This window comes from Oncorhynchus nerka, linkage group LG28 (assembly GCF_034236695.1).
Source record: "Oncorhynchus nerka isolate Pitt River linkage group LG28, Oner_Uvic_2.0, whole genome shotgun sequence".
Classification (NCBI taxonomy): domain Eukaryota; kingdom Metazoa; phylum Chordata; class Actinopteri; order Salmoniformes; family Salmonidae; genus Oncorhynchus; species Oncorhynchus nerka.
This window is the reverse complement of record NC_088423.1, coordinates 57,376,974-57,396,410: the sequence shown is the minus strand read 5'-3', so window position 1 is coordinate 57,396,410 and position 19,437 is coordinate 57,376,974. Positions and strand designations below refer to the sequence as shown.

Here is a 19,437-nt window from a genome sequence, read left to right as displayed (position 1 = left end):
AAGCCTGAAACACTACATCTCAGATTCTGGGTTGCACAGCCATACTGGGTAATCTCATTCACCAGACACTTCAGCCCAATGCTTGAAAGGTCTACTAGATCAACAAGTCAAACATAGCCTTTGTAAACCCAATAGAAAGAGTGGGTAAAAGTCCTGATCCAGTAGAAAAAGAACCAATCTATAAATGTATTCCACCGAAATGTGTCTTGCACATTTAACCCAACCCCTCTGATGAAAGAGGTGTAGGGGGTTGCCTTAATCGATGTCATCATGCCTGGGGAGCAGTTGTTGTTATGGGTAAACTGCATTGCAGGCTCAAGGATTCGAACCAGCGACCTTTCGGTTACTGGCCCAACGCTATGAACTGTGCTTCTACACCTGCATTGCTTGCTGTTTGGCGATGAAGGCCGGGTTTCTGTACAGCACTTTGTGACATCAGCTGATGTAAGAAGGGCAACATAAATACATTTGATTGATTTGATTGAACCGCTAGGCTACCTGCTGTAGCCATTAACATTATCTCTAATCAATCATCTCCCTCCCACTTGGCTTTAACTCTAATAAATAATCTCCCTCCGAACCTCATAACCCATTCCCCTATCTTGTGTACCTCTGATTCGGAGCCACGCCTTGCAGTCATGTGATTTGCTAAAATCAAATTCTGCCAAACAATTTTAATTGATTTAGTCACTACCACATAGGCCATATTTGAGTTGTTATTCCAGGCTTATCTGCACTATCCACAATAGCTTAGGGACGATGTTACCTACTGGCTGACATAAAGGCCTACCTCAGAGCATAAGTCCATTTTTGGTCCAGGTCTTCAGCCATTTTGTCAATTTTCTGCTTCTCCTCTGTCCTTATGGACATTACCCTGGCTTCATGCTGCTGTTTCTGGGTCTCAATCTCCTCCTGGACACGTGGACAAACCAGAGACAAGTTCAGGGAAGTTGAGGCACGATACAATATAAGTTATGAGTACAGAAAAGGGCAATGTAGTTAAACATTTGGTTAAAAAATAATATATATACTAATTCCTTCTCAATGAGGAGAATCTGCAGTTTAGACTGACACCAAAAGCAACTTTTATAATGATAAATGTTCCACTTTGTTTCTCTTTGGATATACTCTGTAATTACACATCAACCCAAGCTATTAACCAGGGACAGGTTTGCCAAAAGCATCTTAAGGCTAAGTTCATGGTTAGAATCTCCGTAGAAGCATCGCAAAGTTGCACTTGAAAACGCTTGTAAGCTAACGACTGCCTCAGACCACTCAGAACAACTAAGTGTGTCATTACTTTAAACATAGAAGATCTCCACAAAAAACAGAATCAAAATGTTTGTCTCTCTGTGTCCAAAAATGACTTTGTTGAATACAGGAACTTGCTCTGCCATTTCCTGTTTACTCAAATTTGAATAGTTTGCTGAACTCCAGTTTATAGGACAAAACAAGCAATGTATAGTGTAGAGAATCATTGCACTATTTAAACCGTTGTAAAATATATTTTTAATAAGCCCCAAAATTGTGTTTTTAGCTGTTTGAAACTGGTGTACAAAACAAAAAGTAAAAGACGCAAAAACAAAACTTATGAACGGGAGGCATAGAAAGAGCGAGCATAGAACAGATCTACCGCTTCTTAGAATTGCTTTCAATGGGAATGACAGGTCTATAACTTACATTTCTACGTGAAATTGGTTGGGTCTCCCAAAGAATGACATATTGCAGCGTTAATCAATTGAGTTATTTTGCCAACTGTAGGCTACTGTGGTGTGTACAACATGTGCACAATGATGTACCAACTGTGATTTTTGTCAATTATTTTAAGCCAAACTGCCTAAATAATTGAAGCCATACACTCTTAGAAAAATGGATTCCTAAAGGGTTATTTGCAGAGGGATAGGGTTTTACCATGAACTGTTTTTCTTTTAAGATAGTGGCCAAACCTCAAAAAGGTCTTCAGTTTTGGAGATACCCCTACCTGAGCTAGAACAAAACACAACCATGTCTCTTATGTATCCCATATTTTAAAAGTATGGTTGTGTAAAAATATTTTATGGCAAATTTAAATGTATAGATATTGTGACACGCCCCCTAAATTCAGAATATGCCAGACTGGAGGGTGAATCGGCCACATAAGGTCATGTAACCCAATATTACATTTGAAATACAGGAGTCAGTTGTCTGCACCACATACACAAAGAAACAGCATTAGCGTATTTGCTCTCATTCAATGCTGTATGGTCCTGCCTGACAGAAATACAGTTACATTTTTTTATTTTTTATGTTGTGGATATTGTAATCTAAATCGGCTCTAAGGAAAACAAATGGGCTCAGACACTGAAAACTGCCATTTTTTTCAGTCAAAGGTTCCTCTGTGGATTTATTTGTTTAGCCCCTACACTTGCAATAACATTAGGGCCCCCCTAAACTATTGGCTAACTCTTATGTGTGAAGGCAGTTTCGGTATAGTGTAGATTCGATGGGCCGGATATGTAGGCTGACTGGCATGGTTTGTTTCCCGCTAATCAAGTTGGATAGAGTCAATTATATGTTTTGCATTATTCTAAAGGCCTATTGCAACATGTAGCATGCTCCAACGAAAGGAAAGAGAATCGAACGCTGGACTCAGGCACCCTCTCCCTAGCTCTACAATTTTCCCCCACTCCAGGATTGGGCTTTTAAGTCACCTTATCATTTACTGTAGAAGTAGGCTTTGATTCACGGATAGTCCAATATGGCTGCCTGAATCCAACATGACCTTACGCTGGCTCACTGCATTCGTGATGCACATTGGGACGTTCTGATGCACTCTTATGCCGTTCAGGTTGAGATGGCACATTTCTTTTTCCAGAAAATCATGTCTACCATCCTGGTTTTCTGCCTTGGAGTTGCTGTATATGTTGACTTTATGGTGTGTGACCGACTGCCTTGATTCAGTCTTATGTTGCAACATTTGCAATTGTGTTTTTTTTACATTGGATAAAAGCAAACACAAAGCTACAAAACGGTATATCATACACTGCATTTGAGGAACAATGAGAAAGTAATTATGCTTTAAAAGTTGATCAACTTGTAACCTCACTTTTGAGAAAATTTCCTCTGGATGTTTTGGTACTACTATTGGAGAGCCCTTCTTTGTCTTCACCCATTCAGCATCATTCACACCATCTTAAGCTTTATCACCACCCATTTCTTTAAGGGTCAATCAGAGTGTTCTGTTGGCTAGCTTGCTAGCTACTTCCAGACACAAATGAGAGAACAGCTCAGTGACCCTTTTACTCACACTAACAGGGCTGGTTAGGCTGTTTTTATGTTATCCAGAGCATTGGTGACTGCAACTGTGCTGCTATTAACAACTTACGTTTTTTTGCCAACGTTTACTGACACCGGCCATATTCAACTGCTGTTGAGCGTTCGTAAATTCGTCAGTTATTCAGCACTATGGCACACTCAGACGAGAGTGAGCTGAAATCAGAGTAGATAGCCAGAGCAAATTTACCAGCTACGTCTATCGACAGTTGTCACAGGGACATTCTATTGACATGGTTACTTGCATAGTAGTCTTTTGTTAAGACATGTAGCTAGCTAGGTAAACAATTGAACCATAATCCCAACTCATGACGTTACTACCCTGCAAAACTCTGCAGGTAGCTAACCAACCAGGTTCAATAAATAGCAAAGCAAATGGCTCTGAGATACGAATAATAAGATCATACATGTAACTTTAGCTAGTGAGCCAGCCAGCTAACGTTAGCTAGCTAGCTTAAAGTACATGTTAACTTGAAATGAAAACGACTGTCAAAATGAGAAATGTGTAATATCTGAAAATGTAGCTAGCTAGACTCTCTTACCCTTATACATCATGGGTGGACGCCTGTCACGGATGCCATAGTTACCCTTAGATTGAAGATCTAATCCGGAAACAGGTGTTTTTTTCCACATCTCCTTAGCTATCGTACTCAAATTCCACTGATTCAAAACTCAGTCCTCCAGAAAGTGGAGAGCAACCCTTATGCACTTCTACTATGTGATATATATATATATATATAAAAAAGTTGAGCATGCTATATGGCAGACCAATCCAAACTCATCTCTCGGCATGTCCCGCCTACTCATTATCTCAGCCAATCATGGCTAGCGGGAAAGTTGGTGTATTTTTCTGTGACTAAACTAACTAGGCTCGTAATTGAACCATTTTATTCGTATTTACAGATGGCATACAAGTTTATTATTAAGGCACATGAAAGTTCACATGTTCCAGAAGGCATTTCTGCCAAAAAACACATTTTGATAAAACATTTTAAAAAGTTCACATTCAAATGTGAAGTAGTGACCCGCAACATATGCCTAGTTTCCTGAAACGAGTCACAAGAACATAAGGCAGCTGTTCACTATAATGAACCAACACAACCTGACACTCATTGACAAGAAATTCCATCGACTTAGTGGGCCTTCACATGTGATAGGAATTGCAGCTCTCTAATGTCAATGCCATCCTGAATCTCAGTCTGAATGTATGATTTTTATTAGGATCCCCTTTAGCTGACGCCGATGGCGACAGCTAGTCTTCCTGGGGTACCATGCAGCAAAAAGACATAAGACTAAAATACTTAATCATTGACATACATTTAAAACATTAACATAGACATTACAGACTGACAGTGCATTCACAAAGTATTCATACCCCTTGATTTATTCCACATTTTGTTATGTTACACCCTGGATTCATAATTGATTAAACAGATTTTTCTTCTCAGATTTCACCCATCTACACACAATACCCCATAAGGACAAAGTGAAAACATGTTTTTTGAAATGTTTGCATATTTATTGAAAATTAAATACAGAAATATTTAAATGTACCTAAGTATTCACACCCCTGAGTCAATGCTTTTTAGGAGCACCTTTGGCAGCGATTACATCTGTTACTCTTTCTGGGTAAGTCTATACGAGCTTTGCACGCCTGGACTGTGCAATTCTTCAATCTCTGTCAAGTTGGTTGTTGATCATTGCTATAGCCATTTTCAAGTCTTGCCATAGATTTTCAAACTGATTTAAGTCAAACCTGTAAATAGGCCACTCCGGAACATTCATTCAATGTTGTCTTGGTAAGCAACTCCCGTGTAGATTTGTCCTGGTGTTTTAGGATATTGTCCTGCTGATGAGTGAATTTGTCTCCCAGCATCTGTTGGAAAGCAGACTGAACCAACCAGGTTTTCCTCTAGGATTAAAATATATTTTAACTCATTTTTAATTAAATCTAGAATCACCTTCCAATTTCACAAAAAAAGCCTCCTTCACTCACGCCGCCAAACATACCCTCGTAAAACCCACTATCCTACCAATCCTCGACTTCGGCGTTGTCATTTACAAAAAGCCTCCAACATTCTACTCAGCAAAGTGGAGGTAGTCTATCGCAGTGTCATCCGTTTTGTCACCAAAGCCCCATATACCACCAACCACTGCGACCTGTATGCTCTCGTCGGCTGGCCCTCGCTACATATTCGTCGCCAGACCCACTGGCTCCAGGTCATCTATGAGTCTTTGATAGGTAAAGCTCCGTCTTATCTCAGCTCACTGGTCACGATAACAACACCCACCCGTAGCACGTGCTCCAGCAGGTATATCTCATGGTCATCCCCAAAGTCAACACCTCTTTTGGTCGCCTTTTCTTCCAGTTTTCTGCTGCCAATGACTGGAACGAATTGCAAAAAAAAAAATCGCTGAAGTTGGAGACTTATATCTCCCTCACTAACTTTAAACATCAGCTATCTGAGCAGCTTACAGATTGCTGCAGCTGTAAATAGCCCATCCAATCTACTTACCTCATCCCCATATTGTTTTTATTTCATTTTTTGCTCTTTTGCACACCAGTATTTCTACTTGCACATCATCATCTGCACACCTATCACTCCAGTGTTAATTTGCTAAATTGTAATTACTTCGCTACTATGGCCTATTTATTGCCTTACCACCTCACGCTATTTGCACACACTGTATATAGACTTTTTTCTATTGTGTACGTTTGTTTATTCCATGTGTAACTCTGTGTTGTTGTTTGTGTCGCACTGCTTTGCTTTATTTTTGGCCAGGTTGCTGTAAATGTTCTCAGCTGGCCTACCTGGTTAAATAAAGGTGCAATGAAACAAATTTTAAAAAATCTCGAGCATCAGCCTTTGTGGGTTTGTTACAGGCTCAAAATGGCCAGCAACAAAGACGTTTCTAATGAAACTCGTCAGTCTATTCTTGTTCTGAGAAATGAAGGCTATTCCATGTGAGAAATTGCCAATAAACTGAAGATCTCGTACAACGCTGTGTACTACTCCATTCACAGAACTGCGCAAACTGGCTCTAACCAGAATAGAAAGAGGAGTGGGAGGCCCCGGTGCCCAACTGAACAAGAGGACAAGTACATTAGTGTCCAGTTTGATAAACAGACACCTCACAAGTCCTCAACTGGCAGCTTTATTAAATAGTACCTGCAAAACACCAGTCTCGACGTCAACAGTGAAGAGGCAACTCCGGGATGCTGGCCTTCTAGGCAGAGTTCCTCTGTCCAGTGTCTGTGTTCTTTTGCCCATCTTAATCTTTTATTTTTATTGGCCAGTCTGAGATATGGATTTTTCTTTGCAACTCTGCCTCTTCAGCATCCCGGGGTTGCCTCTTCACTGTTCATCTGTGGAGATGGGAGAACCTTCCAGAAGGAAAACCATCTCTGCAGCAGTCCACCAATCAGGCCTTTATGGTAGAGTGGCCAGACGAAACCCTCTCTTTAGTAGAAGGCACATGACAGCCCGCTTGGAGTTTTCCTAAAGGCACCTAAAGGACTCTCAGACCATGGGAAACAAGATTATCTGGTCTGATGAAACCAAGATTGAACTCTTTGGCTTGAATGCCAAGCGTCACGTCTGGAGGAAACCAGCCACAATTCATCACCTGGCTTCTAAACAGCTTCTACTCCTGAACATCTAATCACATGGCTACCCAGAATATTTGCATTGCCCTCCCCCCCTCTTTTACACCACTGCTACTCTCTGTTGTTATCATCTATGCATAGTCACTTTAATAACTCTACCTACATGTACATATTACCACAACTAACCAGTGCCCCCACACATTGACTCTGTACCAGTACCCCCTGCATATAGTCTCGCTATTGTTATTTTTCTGCTGCACTTTAATTACTTGCTACTTTTATTTCTTATTCTTATCTGTATTTTTTTAAACTGCATTGTTGGTCAGGGGCTCGTAAGTAAGCATTTAACCGCATGTGACGAAAACGATTTTGTTAGATTTTTGATACAATCCCTACAGTGAAGCATGGTGGTGGCAGCATCATGCTGTGGGATGTTTTTCAGCGGCAGGGACTGAGAGACTAGTCAGCATCGAGGGAAAGATGAACGGAGCAAAGCACAGAGAGATCCTTGATGAAAACCTGCTCCAGAACATTCAGGTCCTCAGACTGGGGCGAAAGTTTTCCTTCTAACAGGACAATAACCATGAGCACACAACCAAAACAACGCAGGAGTGGATTCGGGACAAGTCTCTTAATGTACTTGATTGGCCCAACCAGAGCCCGGACATCTCTGGAGAGTCCTGAAAATAGCTGTGCAGCGATGCTCCCCATACAACCTGAAAGAGCTTGAGAGGATCTGCAGAGCAGAATAGGACAAACTCTCCAAATACAGGTGTGCCAAGCTTGTAGCGTCATAACCAAGAAGAAGCAAGGCTGTAATCGCTGCCAAAGGTGCATCAATAACTTAGCAAAAATGAGGTTTTTAGACATTATGGAGTTTTGTGTGTAGATTGAGGAAAAACTTAACATTTTGAAAAAATGAAGGGGTCTGAATATTTTCCAAATGGACTGTAAATATTAACACACATTGAAAAGCTACTTGGCTTCACGTATTCAAAAACAGAGGCATGGCAGTGCCACTCGTAGTCCGAAATACAGTGGGGCAAAAAAGTATTTAGTCAGCCACCAATTGTGCAAGTTCTCCCACTTAAAAAGATGATACAATGAAAATTACAAGCCTAGGTACACTTCAGCTGTTCACAACCTGTCCACAACCTCAAACAGTCACACTCCAAACTCCACTATGGCCAAGACCAAAGAGCTGTCAAAGGACACCAGAAACAAAATTGTAGACTTGCACCAGGCTGGGAAGACTGAATCTGCAATAGGTAAGCAGCTTGATTTGAAGAAATCAACTGTGGAGCAATTATTAGGAAATGGAAGACATACAAGACCACTGATAATCTCCTTTGATCTGGGACTCCACGCAAGATCTCACCCCGTGGGGTCAAAATGATCACAAGAAAGGTGAGCAAAAATCCCAGAACCACACGGGGGGGCCTAGTGAATGACCTGCAGAGAGCTGGGACCAAAGTAACAAAGCCTACCATCAATAACACACTACGCCGCCAGACGTGTCCCCCTGCTTAAGCCAGTACATGTCCAGGCCTGTCTGAAGTTTGATAGAGAGCATTTGGATGATCCAGAAGAAGATTGGGAGAATGTCATATGGTCAGATGAAACCAAAATATAACTTTTTGGTAAAAACTCGACTCGTTATGTTTGGAAGACAAATAATGCTGAGTTGCATCCAAAGAACAGCATACCTACTGTGAAGCATGGGGGTGGAAACATCATGCTTTGGGGCTGTTTTTCTGCAAAGGGACCAGGATGACTGATCCGTGTAAAGGAAAGAATGAATGGGGCCATGTATCGTGAGATTTTGAGTGAAAACTTCCTTCCATCAGCAAGGGCATTGAAGATGAAACGTGGCTGGGTCTTTCAGCATGACAATGATCCCAATCACACTGCCCGGGCAACGAAGGATTGGCTTCGTAAGAAGCATTTCAAGGTCCTGGAGTGACCTAGCCAGTCTCCAGATCTCAACCCCATAGAAAATCTTTGGAGGGAGTTGAAAGTCTGTGTTGCCCAGCAACAGCCCCAAAACACCACTGCTCTAGAGGAGATCTGTATGGAGGAATGGGCCAAAATACCAGCAACAGTGTGTGAAAACCTTGTGAAGACTTACAGAAAACGTTTGACCTCTGTCATGAGAGTTGAACACAATCCTGAAAAAATGCCTCATTTATACAAAATACATATTTACACATTATTTAACCTCCATCAAATGGTATTATGGCGGCCATACGGGATTTGGATATCATATTGGATTTGAGACAAAATCCACGGTGGCCCCAAAGATCATCTGTGGTGGCTCCCGACTTAATTTCAAGAGTAGCGTCTAAAAATAAAAAATCCATCAAAGGATCCTTGGACCTCAAATCGAATTCCAATGTCTGAATCCACTTGTTTTCCTCAGAGCAGATTATGCTAGGCATAACACACACAAAAACATGTGGAACTATATGTATTTTGTCAGGCAGAATTTGACTTGGAAAGTTGTCTATTAACCTTGTGAGTAGGGGGCAGTATTTTCATTTTTGGAAAAATAACGTTCCCGTAGTAAACGGGATATTTTGTCAGGACAAGATGCTAGAATATGCATATAATTGACGGCTTAGGATAGAAAACACTAAAGTTTGCAAAACTGTAAAAATATTGTCTGTGAGTATAACAGAACTGATTTGCAGGCGAAAGCCTGAGAAAATCCAATCCGGAAGTGCCTCATGTTTTGAAAGCGCTGCGTTCCAATGCAGCCCTATTGAGCAGTGAATGGGCTATCAACCAGATTACTTTTTCTCCGTATTCCCCAAGGTGTCTACAGCATTGTGACGTAGTTTTACGCATTTATGTTGAAGAATACCCGTAAGCGGCTACATTGCGCAAGTGGTCACCTGATGCTCTCAGAGTGATTCTCGCATAAAATAAAGAGGTAGCCATTATTCCAATCGGTCCTACTGAAAAACCAATTGTCCCGGTGGATATATTACCGAATAGATATTTGAAAAACACCTAGAGGCTTGATTATAAACAACGTTTGCCATGTTTCTGTCGATATTATGGAGCTAATTTGGAATATTTTTCAGCGTTTTCGTGACTGCAATTTCCATGCGATTTCTCAGCCAAACGTGAAGAACAAACGGAGCTATTTCGCCTACAAAAATAATATTTTTGGAAAAAAGGAACATTGGCTATCTAACTGGGAGTCTCGTGAGTGAAAACATCCGAAGTTCATCAAAGGTAAACGATTTAATTTGATTTGCTTTTCTGATTTCCGTGACCAAGTTACCTGCTGCTAGCTGGACAAAATGCTATGCTAGGCTATCAATAAACTTACACAAATGCTTGTCTAGCTTTGGCTGTAAAGCATATTTTGAAAATCTGAGATGACAGGGTGATTAACAAAGGGCTAAGCTGTGTCTCAATATATTTCACATGTGATTTTCATGAATAGGAATATTTTCTAGGAATATTTATGTCCGTTGCGTTATGCTAATTAGTGTCAGTCGATGATTACGCTCCCTCATGCGGGATGGGGAGTCACTAGAGGTTTTAAATCAGCTACCAAAAGTAAAGCTTACATTCATCATAAATATTAATAGTTGACATTTCCACCTATGGTATATCTGTGTTAACAGGTCTATATTTCCAAGATGCATTAATATTTCCTGATGCTGTTTGTTTGTGTATGTAGGGCAGAAGACTGACTACTTGTATTCCACATTCCCTTCCAACCAGGCATTATTCTGTACTTTTTGAGTTTAGGGTGTGTGTCACAATATCTATAAATTTAACCCCTTTTGCAGTAAAATATTTTTACACAGCCATCCATTTCATATACAAATAGCCCTTAACCTCATAGTCCGACCCAAGCTCATTAGCATAACGCAACGTTAGCGATTTCTAAAAATCGCAAATGAAATGAAATAAATATGCCTGTTCTCAAGCTTATCCTTTTCTTAACAATCCTGTCGTCTCAGATTTTCAAAATATGCTTTAGAACCAGAGAAAATCACTAATTTGTGTAAGAGTGGTGATAGCTAGCTTAGCATTAGCGTTAGCATTTAGCACGCAACATATTCACAAAAACCAGCCAAGGAATCAAATAAAATAATTTACCTTTGAAGAACTTCAGATGTTTCAATGAGGAGACTCTCAGTTACATAGCAGATGTCCAGTTTTTCCTGAAAGATTCTTGTGTAGAACACATCGTTCCCTTTTGTTACTATGCATATGGCTACCGAAACTAACCGAAAATTCAGTCACCTACATGTCGAACTTTTTTCCGAATTAACTCCATAATATCGACTGAAACATGGAAAACGTTGTTTGAATCAATCCTGAAGGTGGTTTGTCATATTTCTCTCCGTTGAAAGCACCGTCCTTGTAGCCTGGTTTGTTCTGAGATTTGAATGGAAAAATACCGGGACCTGACTTTTGCGCACCGATTGCCACACAGACACCAAGCGGGACACCTGGTAAATGTAGTCCCTTATGGTCAATCTTCCAATGATATGCCTACAAATACGTCACAATGCTGCAAAGACCTTGGGGAAACAAGAGAAAGAGTCCGTTCATTCCTGTCGCATTCACAACCATATAAGGCGATCATGGAAAACGTAGCCTCAGAAATCCTGTGCATTTCCTGGTCGGTCATACATCTTGGTTTTGCCCGAAGCATTTGTTCTAAGGGACTCACAGTGAAAATCTTTGCATTTCTGGAAACGTAAGACTGTCTTCTTTCCAAAACTATCAATTCCAAGCATATTCGAGCATCTTTTCGTGACAAAATATTGCGCTTAAAACGGGCACGTCTTTTTATCCAAAAATGAAATACTGCCCCTAGAGTCTTAACAGGTTAAACAGCATGGAGGTGTATTTCGTCATTGTCCTGTTGAAAAACAAATAATAGTGGGCTAAGCACTGCCATGACCTTGGCCTGGGGGTAGGTTTATGACAGTCATAAATACCTCTTCCCCCCTCTTTCCTCTCTCTACCCTACTGATGTGAAATTTGAAAACCCCTTGGTTAACCTAGAGATTCTGGGAACATCAGAAGGCGGGGGGAAAATAACTATATTCTGGTAATCTGACCAATTGAACATATGCAGTGGTACTTAATGAATATGATGTCAGTTTGGTTGTCATCTGGGACATTCTCATCAATGATAGGATGACATAAACTCTACAGTGGAAAGTCTGCACACTGTAGTTATCGGAGTCACATGGAATTGTTGTTCAATTTAAATGTTTGAATATGAAATTATTGGTGAAGAGATTAAATGTAATTTTAGCTTCCAAATGAGAGATTTGGGTTTTCGTAAGGTTAGGGCTCTGCTCAATCAGTGGCCCACCCCTGTGAAGAGACCTGGGTTATAAAACTTTTCAAACACGCCCTTCTCGCTCCACTATATAAAGCCTTGATGAAAATGCAACCTCCTGTTCCAAGTATGTGAGGTCTGCAGCCTCTGCGTTAAAAGGACTAAAATGTCAACTACAGAACTAAGCCAACCTCAGAGTGAGCTTTTGAGAATGGTATAAACTTTTAACTCTTATTCACTATAGAAGTGATACCTCCTAGCCGTTGAGTTAGCAACAGCAGCTGCAAACGTGGGCTAGGAAAGAACAGACAGAGTATCGCGTCTACCACTTTGGCTATGCCGTGTGATATTACATGCTATTCTATAAAATAATTTCTCCACAATTAATATCACCTGATTGAGCTAATCATGTAAATGTAATTAACTAGAGTCAGGCACCACGAAATAATATTTATAGAGCTGTTATATTCCGAATAAACTCTTAAAGACCTAGTAATATTTTACATCAATAGCAGTCAATATCAATTGTCATCTTAATTCAGTCTCATCTGAAAGTTGTAAATTATTTTATCTGCATGAACCCTGGCTAACAAGTTGAATCAGCAATACAAAATTGGGTTTAATTACAACCTCTGTGTCTCACAAAGACACAGAGGTTGTAACCAAAAATCTCAAATTTGGACTCATCTGACCAAAGGACAGATTTCTTGAGTTTCTTGGCCCAAGCAAGTATCTTCTTCTTATTGGTGTGCTTTAGTAGTGGTTTGTTTGCAGCAATTCCACCATGAAGGCCTGATTCACACGTAGGCTCCTCTAAACAGTTGATGTTGAGATGTGTCTGTTACTTGAACTCTGTGAAGCATTTATTTGGGATGCAATTTATGAGGCTGGTAACTCTAATGAACTTATCCTCTGCAGCAGAGGTAACTCTGGGTCTTCCTTTCCAGTGGCGGTCCTCATGAGAGCCAATTACATCATAGCGCTTGATTGTTATTTGCAACTGCAATTTTCCGGATTGACTGACCTTTTTGTCTTAAAATAATGATGGACTGTCGTTTCTCTTTGCATATTTGTGCTGCTGTTGCCATAATATGGACTTGGCCTATTATCAAATGGCTATCTTCTGTATACCCCTCTTACCTTGTCACAACACAACTGATTGGCTCAAACGCATTAAGGAGGAAATTAATTCCAGAATTGAACTTTTAACAAGGCACACCTGGTAATTGAAATTCATTCCAGGTGACTACCTCATGAAGCTGTTTGAGAGAATGCCAAGAGTGTGCAAAGCTGTCATCAAGGCAAAGGGTGGCTAAATTGAAGGATCTCAAATATAAAATAGATTTTGATTTGTTAACACTTTTGTGGTTACTACATGATTACATACTGTATGTGTTATTTCATAGTTGTGATGTCTTCACTATTATTCTACAATGTAAAGAATAGTAAAAATAAAGAAAAATCCAGGAATGAGTAGGTGTGTCCAAACTTTTAACTGGTACTGTATATAGGAATATCTGTGCATGTATCTGGTATTCCCTTAATCATTTTACATATACAGTAGTGACATATTTGAGATCTTGCCAAGATTTCTGTATTTCAATTATTTATTTATTTTTAGAGCAGAGAATAAGAGAGTGTTTAAGAGTGTTTATTTTCAGTGTACTAGGGTTGATTTAGGAATTAAATTAACTGGAAGTAAATTAAATCAGACATTTTGTAATATAATTTGATGGTATGCACAAAATAGTGTGTGAGGATTTGGTGAGGCAAGCTGATCCTAGATCTGAGCATAAAGCACATCTTCTCAAAAGTCTTACCTGCAGATCAGTGAGCAGGTTGCTGGTCTCTCTCACTCTGGCTCTGGTGGTGTCCAGTTCAATGCATAGTTTCTCCTGGGTGTCATTCAGACTGGAGATGTGGCTGTGTGCAGAGCCAAGGTTTTGCTCCCCTTCCTTCACCAACTCCTGAAGGTGAGACACCTGCAGTGGACGGGGAATGAGGTCAGATGTCATGCAACTCAAGGACCAAATCAGGTAGTAGTGGCAGAGAGGAACGGCCATGCCTAAGGTTGCAAAAGGGAAGAGTATATTACTGTAAATGTTCTAAGTTTACCAGAAAACTACCAGAATGTTGGTATCTTTTAAGGATTTTATGTAATCTACCAAAGGACATTTAGTGGCTGTTTTGGGTACTTCAGATTATCACAGTTGTCTGTAATTCAAATCAAATGTTATTTGTCACATGAGCCGAATACAACAGCTGTAGACCTTACCGTGAAATGCTTACTAGCAAGCCCTCAACCAACAATGCAGTTCAAGAAATAGAGTTGAAAGTATTTACCAAATTAACAAATAACAATAACGACAGGGGGTACCGAGTCAATGTCCGGGGGTACAAGTTAGTCGAGGTAATTTGTACATGTAGGTAAGGATAAAGTGACTATGCATAGATAATAAACAGTGAGTAGCAGCAGTGTAAAAACAAAATAGGGGGGTCTAATGTAAATAGCCTGTTGGACCTTGGTGCTCTATGACTTGGGTGACTGGAGTCTTTCACAATGTTTTGGGGCTTCCTCTGACACTGCCTTGTGTATAGGTCCTGGATGGCAGGACGCTTGGCCCCTCGTGATGCACTGGGCTGTACGCAGTACCATCTGTAGCGCCTTACGGTCAGATGCCGAGCAGTTGCCATACCAGGCAGTGATGCAACCGGTAAGGATGCTCTCAACTTTGAGGATCTGGGGACCCAAGCCAAATCTTTTCAGTCTCCTGAGGGGGAAATGGCATTGTTATGCCCTCTTCACAACTTTCTTGGTGTGTTTGGAGCATGAAAGTTTGTTGGTGATGTGGACAGCAAGGAACTTACAGCCCCATCGATGTGAATGGGAGCATGGTCGGCCCTCCTTTTTCCTGTAGTCCACGATCAGCTCCTTAGTCTTGCTCAATTTGAGGGAGAGGTTGTTGTCCTGGCACCACGCTGCCAGGTTTCTGACCGCCTCCCTATAGGCTGTCTCATCATTGCCAGTGATCAGGCCTACCACCGTCGTGTCGTCAGCAAACTTAATGACGGTTTTGTAGTCGCACTTGGCCACGCAGTCGTGTGTGAACAGGGAGTACAGGAGAGGATGAAGCACGCAACCCTGAGGGGCCCCCGTGTTGAGGATCAGCGTGGCGGATGTGTTGTTACCTACCCTTACCACCTGGGGGCGGACCGTCAATGAAATCCAGGATTCAGTTGCAGAGGGAGGTGTTTAGTCCCAGGGTCCTTAGCTTAGGAATGAGCTTTGAGGGCACTATGGTGTTGAACGCTGAGCTGTAGTCAATGAACAGCATTCTCACGTAGGTGTTCCTTTTGACCAGGTGGGAAAGGGCAGAGTGGAGTGCGATCGAAATATGTTGGAACGTTATGCAAATTGAAGTGGTTCTAGTGTTTCCGGGATGATGGTGTTGACGTGAGCCATGACCAGCCTTTCAAAGCACTTCATGGTTACCGACGTGAGTGCTATGGGGCGGTAGTCATTTAGGCAGGTTACCATCGCTTTCATGGGCACAGGGGCAATGGTGGTCTGCTTGAAACATGTTGGCATTACAGACTTGGTCAGCGAGAATTTGAAAATGTCCGTGGAGACACTAGCCAGTTGGTCCGCGCTTGCTCTGAGTACACGTCCTGGTAATCTGTCTGGCCCCACAGCCTTGTGAATGTTGACCTGTTTAAAAGGTCTTGCTCACATTGGCTACGGAGAGCGTGATCAACAGCGTAATTATCTCTGGCCCCCTGTGTGGCCTCATCACAAAATATATTACATTATTAACTAAGATGACTTAAAAACAAAAATAAATAGAATGACAAAGCTGTAAAACATTATCCTAAATATAAACCATCCAACCAACTAACTTTGTGAATACCATTGGTGTTTAATATGAGGGTTTCATATTAAACATATTAACTTTTCTAACTCTGCCTACTGTAACGATTCTCGTCCTCGTCTGATGAGGAATATGAAGGATCGGACCAAAATACAACGTGGTACGTGTCCATGTTAACTTTATTAATCTGAACACAAAATAACAAAGGTGAAACAACAAAAAAAAGAAACAGTCCTATCAGGTGACAAAACAGGAAACAACTACCCACACACACAGGCTACCTAAGTATGGTTCTCAATTAGAGACAACGATAGGCCTCTGACTGGGAACCATACCAGGCCAAACACAGAAATACAAAACATAGAATGCCCACCCCAACTCACGCCCTGACCAAACCAAAATAGAGACATAAAAAAGGAACTAAGGTCAGGACGTGACACCTACATGTACATATTACCTCGACTAACCGGTGCCCTAGAACACGGACTCTGTACCGGTACCCCCTGTATATAGCCTCGCTATTGTTATTTTACCGCTGCTCTTTAATTATTTGTAACTTTTATTTCTTATTTTTTATGTTTTAGTTTTAAACTGCATTGATGTTTAGGGCTTGTAAGTCAGCATTTCACTGTAAGGTCTACGCCGGTTGTATTCGGAGCATGTGACAAATTAGATTTGATTAAATGTATTTTTCTATGTCAATATATATTTGTTGTCAATGTTTTTGCGTCAAACTAGTGGCAGTTGTGAAAAAAGTCAATACTTGTGACGAGTTGCAGAGGTAATTAAAAATAATTGTTGTTTTGATGCTTTTTTCATTAATTAGGCTATTTTCTCTTGAACCAAAACTCATGGACACAGATATAAAGAATTAATATTATATATGTACATGTTTTAAAAGTTATTAAAAAGTATAAGTTACCAACGTTCCAATAATTAACAGAAAACCTATGGCAATCTACCAAAATTCTAGTAACTTGGGGCGGCAGGGTAGCCTAGTGGTTAGAGTGTTGGTCTAGTAACCGAAAGGTTGCAAGTTCAAATCCCAGAGCTGACAAGGTACAAATCTGTCGTTCTTCCCCTGAACAGGCAGTTAACCACTGTTCCTAGGCCGTCATTGAAAATAAGAATTTGTTCTTAACTAACTTGTTAAATAAAGGAAAAAAAACTTTGGTCAATTACTGGTAGCTTTGCAACCCTTGCCATTGGTGTTGGATTTTTCAGAATGTCTATTTGACAGAAGCAGGTAAAATGTTGCATTTTAAGCAAATTCTAAGATGCAGATGCTCAAGCTAGTTTCCAATCCATGTACTACGGCTGCACTGAGTACAGTAACAGAGAACACAATGGGATATGATACCATGAATCAGTTAAGTTTGCTGTAATGAAGATAAAAATTAATTAAACTGCTAATAAGGACTTTTAAAGAAATCAGCCATCAATTTTTGGAACGATTTTCAAGATTTGAGTTTGCACAAATTAATATGCACATTTTACTAGCAGCAGTGCATTTCCATCACACTGGCTTCTTGCAAATCAAAGGCTGCGCACAGAAAAATCCATTTATCATATAACTTTTCATTCACAGAATTAAAAAACTGAAATTCTATGAGTTTCCATCCCACTTTTAACTCTATTGATGGTTTTGGTGCAAAAAGTCTGTGATAATGCGACAAATTGCAGTGGGAACTATTTCAAACGTGCTAACTCTGGTCTTGACATGCGCTTTAGCCAACAGCTCGCAGATACAGGGCAGAGGGAGGCCTACATAAGAACGCGATAATTAGTATTTGTCAATTAGCAGGCAAGCATCGATCATAATGTCACCAGCTTACCAATTAAACACTCGATCTACTGGTGTACTTTCAACACCCTGTGAAGTTCATCATAACTTATTTTATCTGAAGCCTACTAAACTGTGCATGCTTCTTCAAGTCGAGGTAGTGGGAGGACCACATAACATAGCATCGTATGACTGCAAATTTAACTCAATATGGTGGTAATTATATCAGCAATTGCCCAAGAAATAGTTCCCACTGCAATTTGTCGCATTATCTAACCACTGACAAAAAAAATGATTGGCCCTTCTCTAGCCAATTTGGTTTGGTCGACGTTTAGGAAATGTACTGCCAATTTGAGAGTCGTAATCTGGCCTGTCATGATTTTTTTTTATCTGACAGGTACGTTAATTGCATAATTGGATGGAAACCTGGTTTATGTCAAAGACTTTCCTTACCTCTTGATTGGCAATATTGAGCTTGGCAGAAAGCTCCTTCTTCAGGTTGTCCAGTTGCTGTTGGAGACAGTTCTTCTGCTCCTCCAATGAGAGTCGCCGAATCTCAAACTCCTGCCCCATTTCCTAAAGTGACGGTCAATACCCAGATGAGTTTGAGATGCAACAAAGAAGCTGAACTTCGCATGGTGCACTGGTTTTCTTAAAAGGATACTGGAGGGAGATTAAATGCATCGTCGTGCTAAAATAAACTTGATTGCAATGTAAAAACCCACAAGAACAAACCAGTGATTTAGCTGATCTCACATTGATAACGGACAGCTGCAACTTTCTTCGTCTAGGTTTTCTATTCCCGCCCCCAATGAAATAACGACCTATCAAGAGCACTGGAAATCATAATGCTGATGAATGTAAAATAATTCAAGAATATAGGACTAGTAGGTCTATATTTCATTAAAAACTTTCATAAAAAATGGCAAATATAATATGTGCAATTCTAAATAACTTTATTAGACTACATTTTCATTTAATAAAAATGATAGATTATAAAACTCAATCACGCACTGAGACTGCTGTTTAAAGAAAACTTTAAATTTGCCTGACAGTCATTGACATTTCTGTGCTTAACTTGAGGGACAGGTCGCAGTGGTGGGTAGTATATGGGGCTTTGGTGACAAAACAGATGGCACTGTGATAGACAGCATCCAATTTGTTGAGTAGAGTGTTGGAGGCTATTTTGTAAATGACATCACAAAAGTCGAGGTTCGGTAGGATGGTCAGTTTTACGAGGGAAGGATGCTTTGTTGCGAAATAGGAAGCCGATTCTAGATTTACTTTTGGATTGGAGATGCCTAATGTGAGTCTGGAAGGAGAGTTTACAGTCTCACCAGACACGTAGGTATTTGTAGTTGTCCACATATTCTAAGTCAAAACCGTCCAGTGTAGTGATGCTGGCTAAACAAGTATTCCATTAGGATTTTGCTTGTGCTTAGCTCCATTATCCAAAAAAACTTCCCAGTAATAAATGATTACAAGCATACCCATAACATGATGCAGCCACCACTATGCTTGAAAATATGGAGAGTGGTACTCAGTA

The 19,437-nt window shown here is 40.5% G+C and overlaps 1 protein-coding gene across 2 annotated transcripts in view; it reads right to left on the bottom strand.

The window, feature by feature from the left end:
• The window catches only part of LOC115113435 (protein FAM184A-like), a 75,464-nt gene that overhangs the window by 39,067 nt on the left and 16,960 nt on the right, over positions 1-19,437 (bottom strand). For both annotated transcript variants that reach the window (XM_029641053.2, XM_029641054.2), the window contains exons 6-8: positions 18,345-18,467; positions 14,060-14,221; positions 791-912 (exon numbers count right to left, since the gene is read on the bottom strand). In XM_029641053.2, coding sequence (XP_029496913.1) covers positions 791-912; positions 14,060-14,221; positions 18,345-18,467 — 407 coding nt within the window. The remainder of the gene's footprint in view (positions 1-790; positions 913-14,059; positions 14,222-18,344; positions 18,468-19,437) is intronic.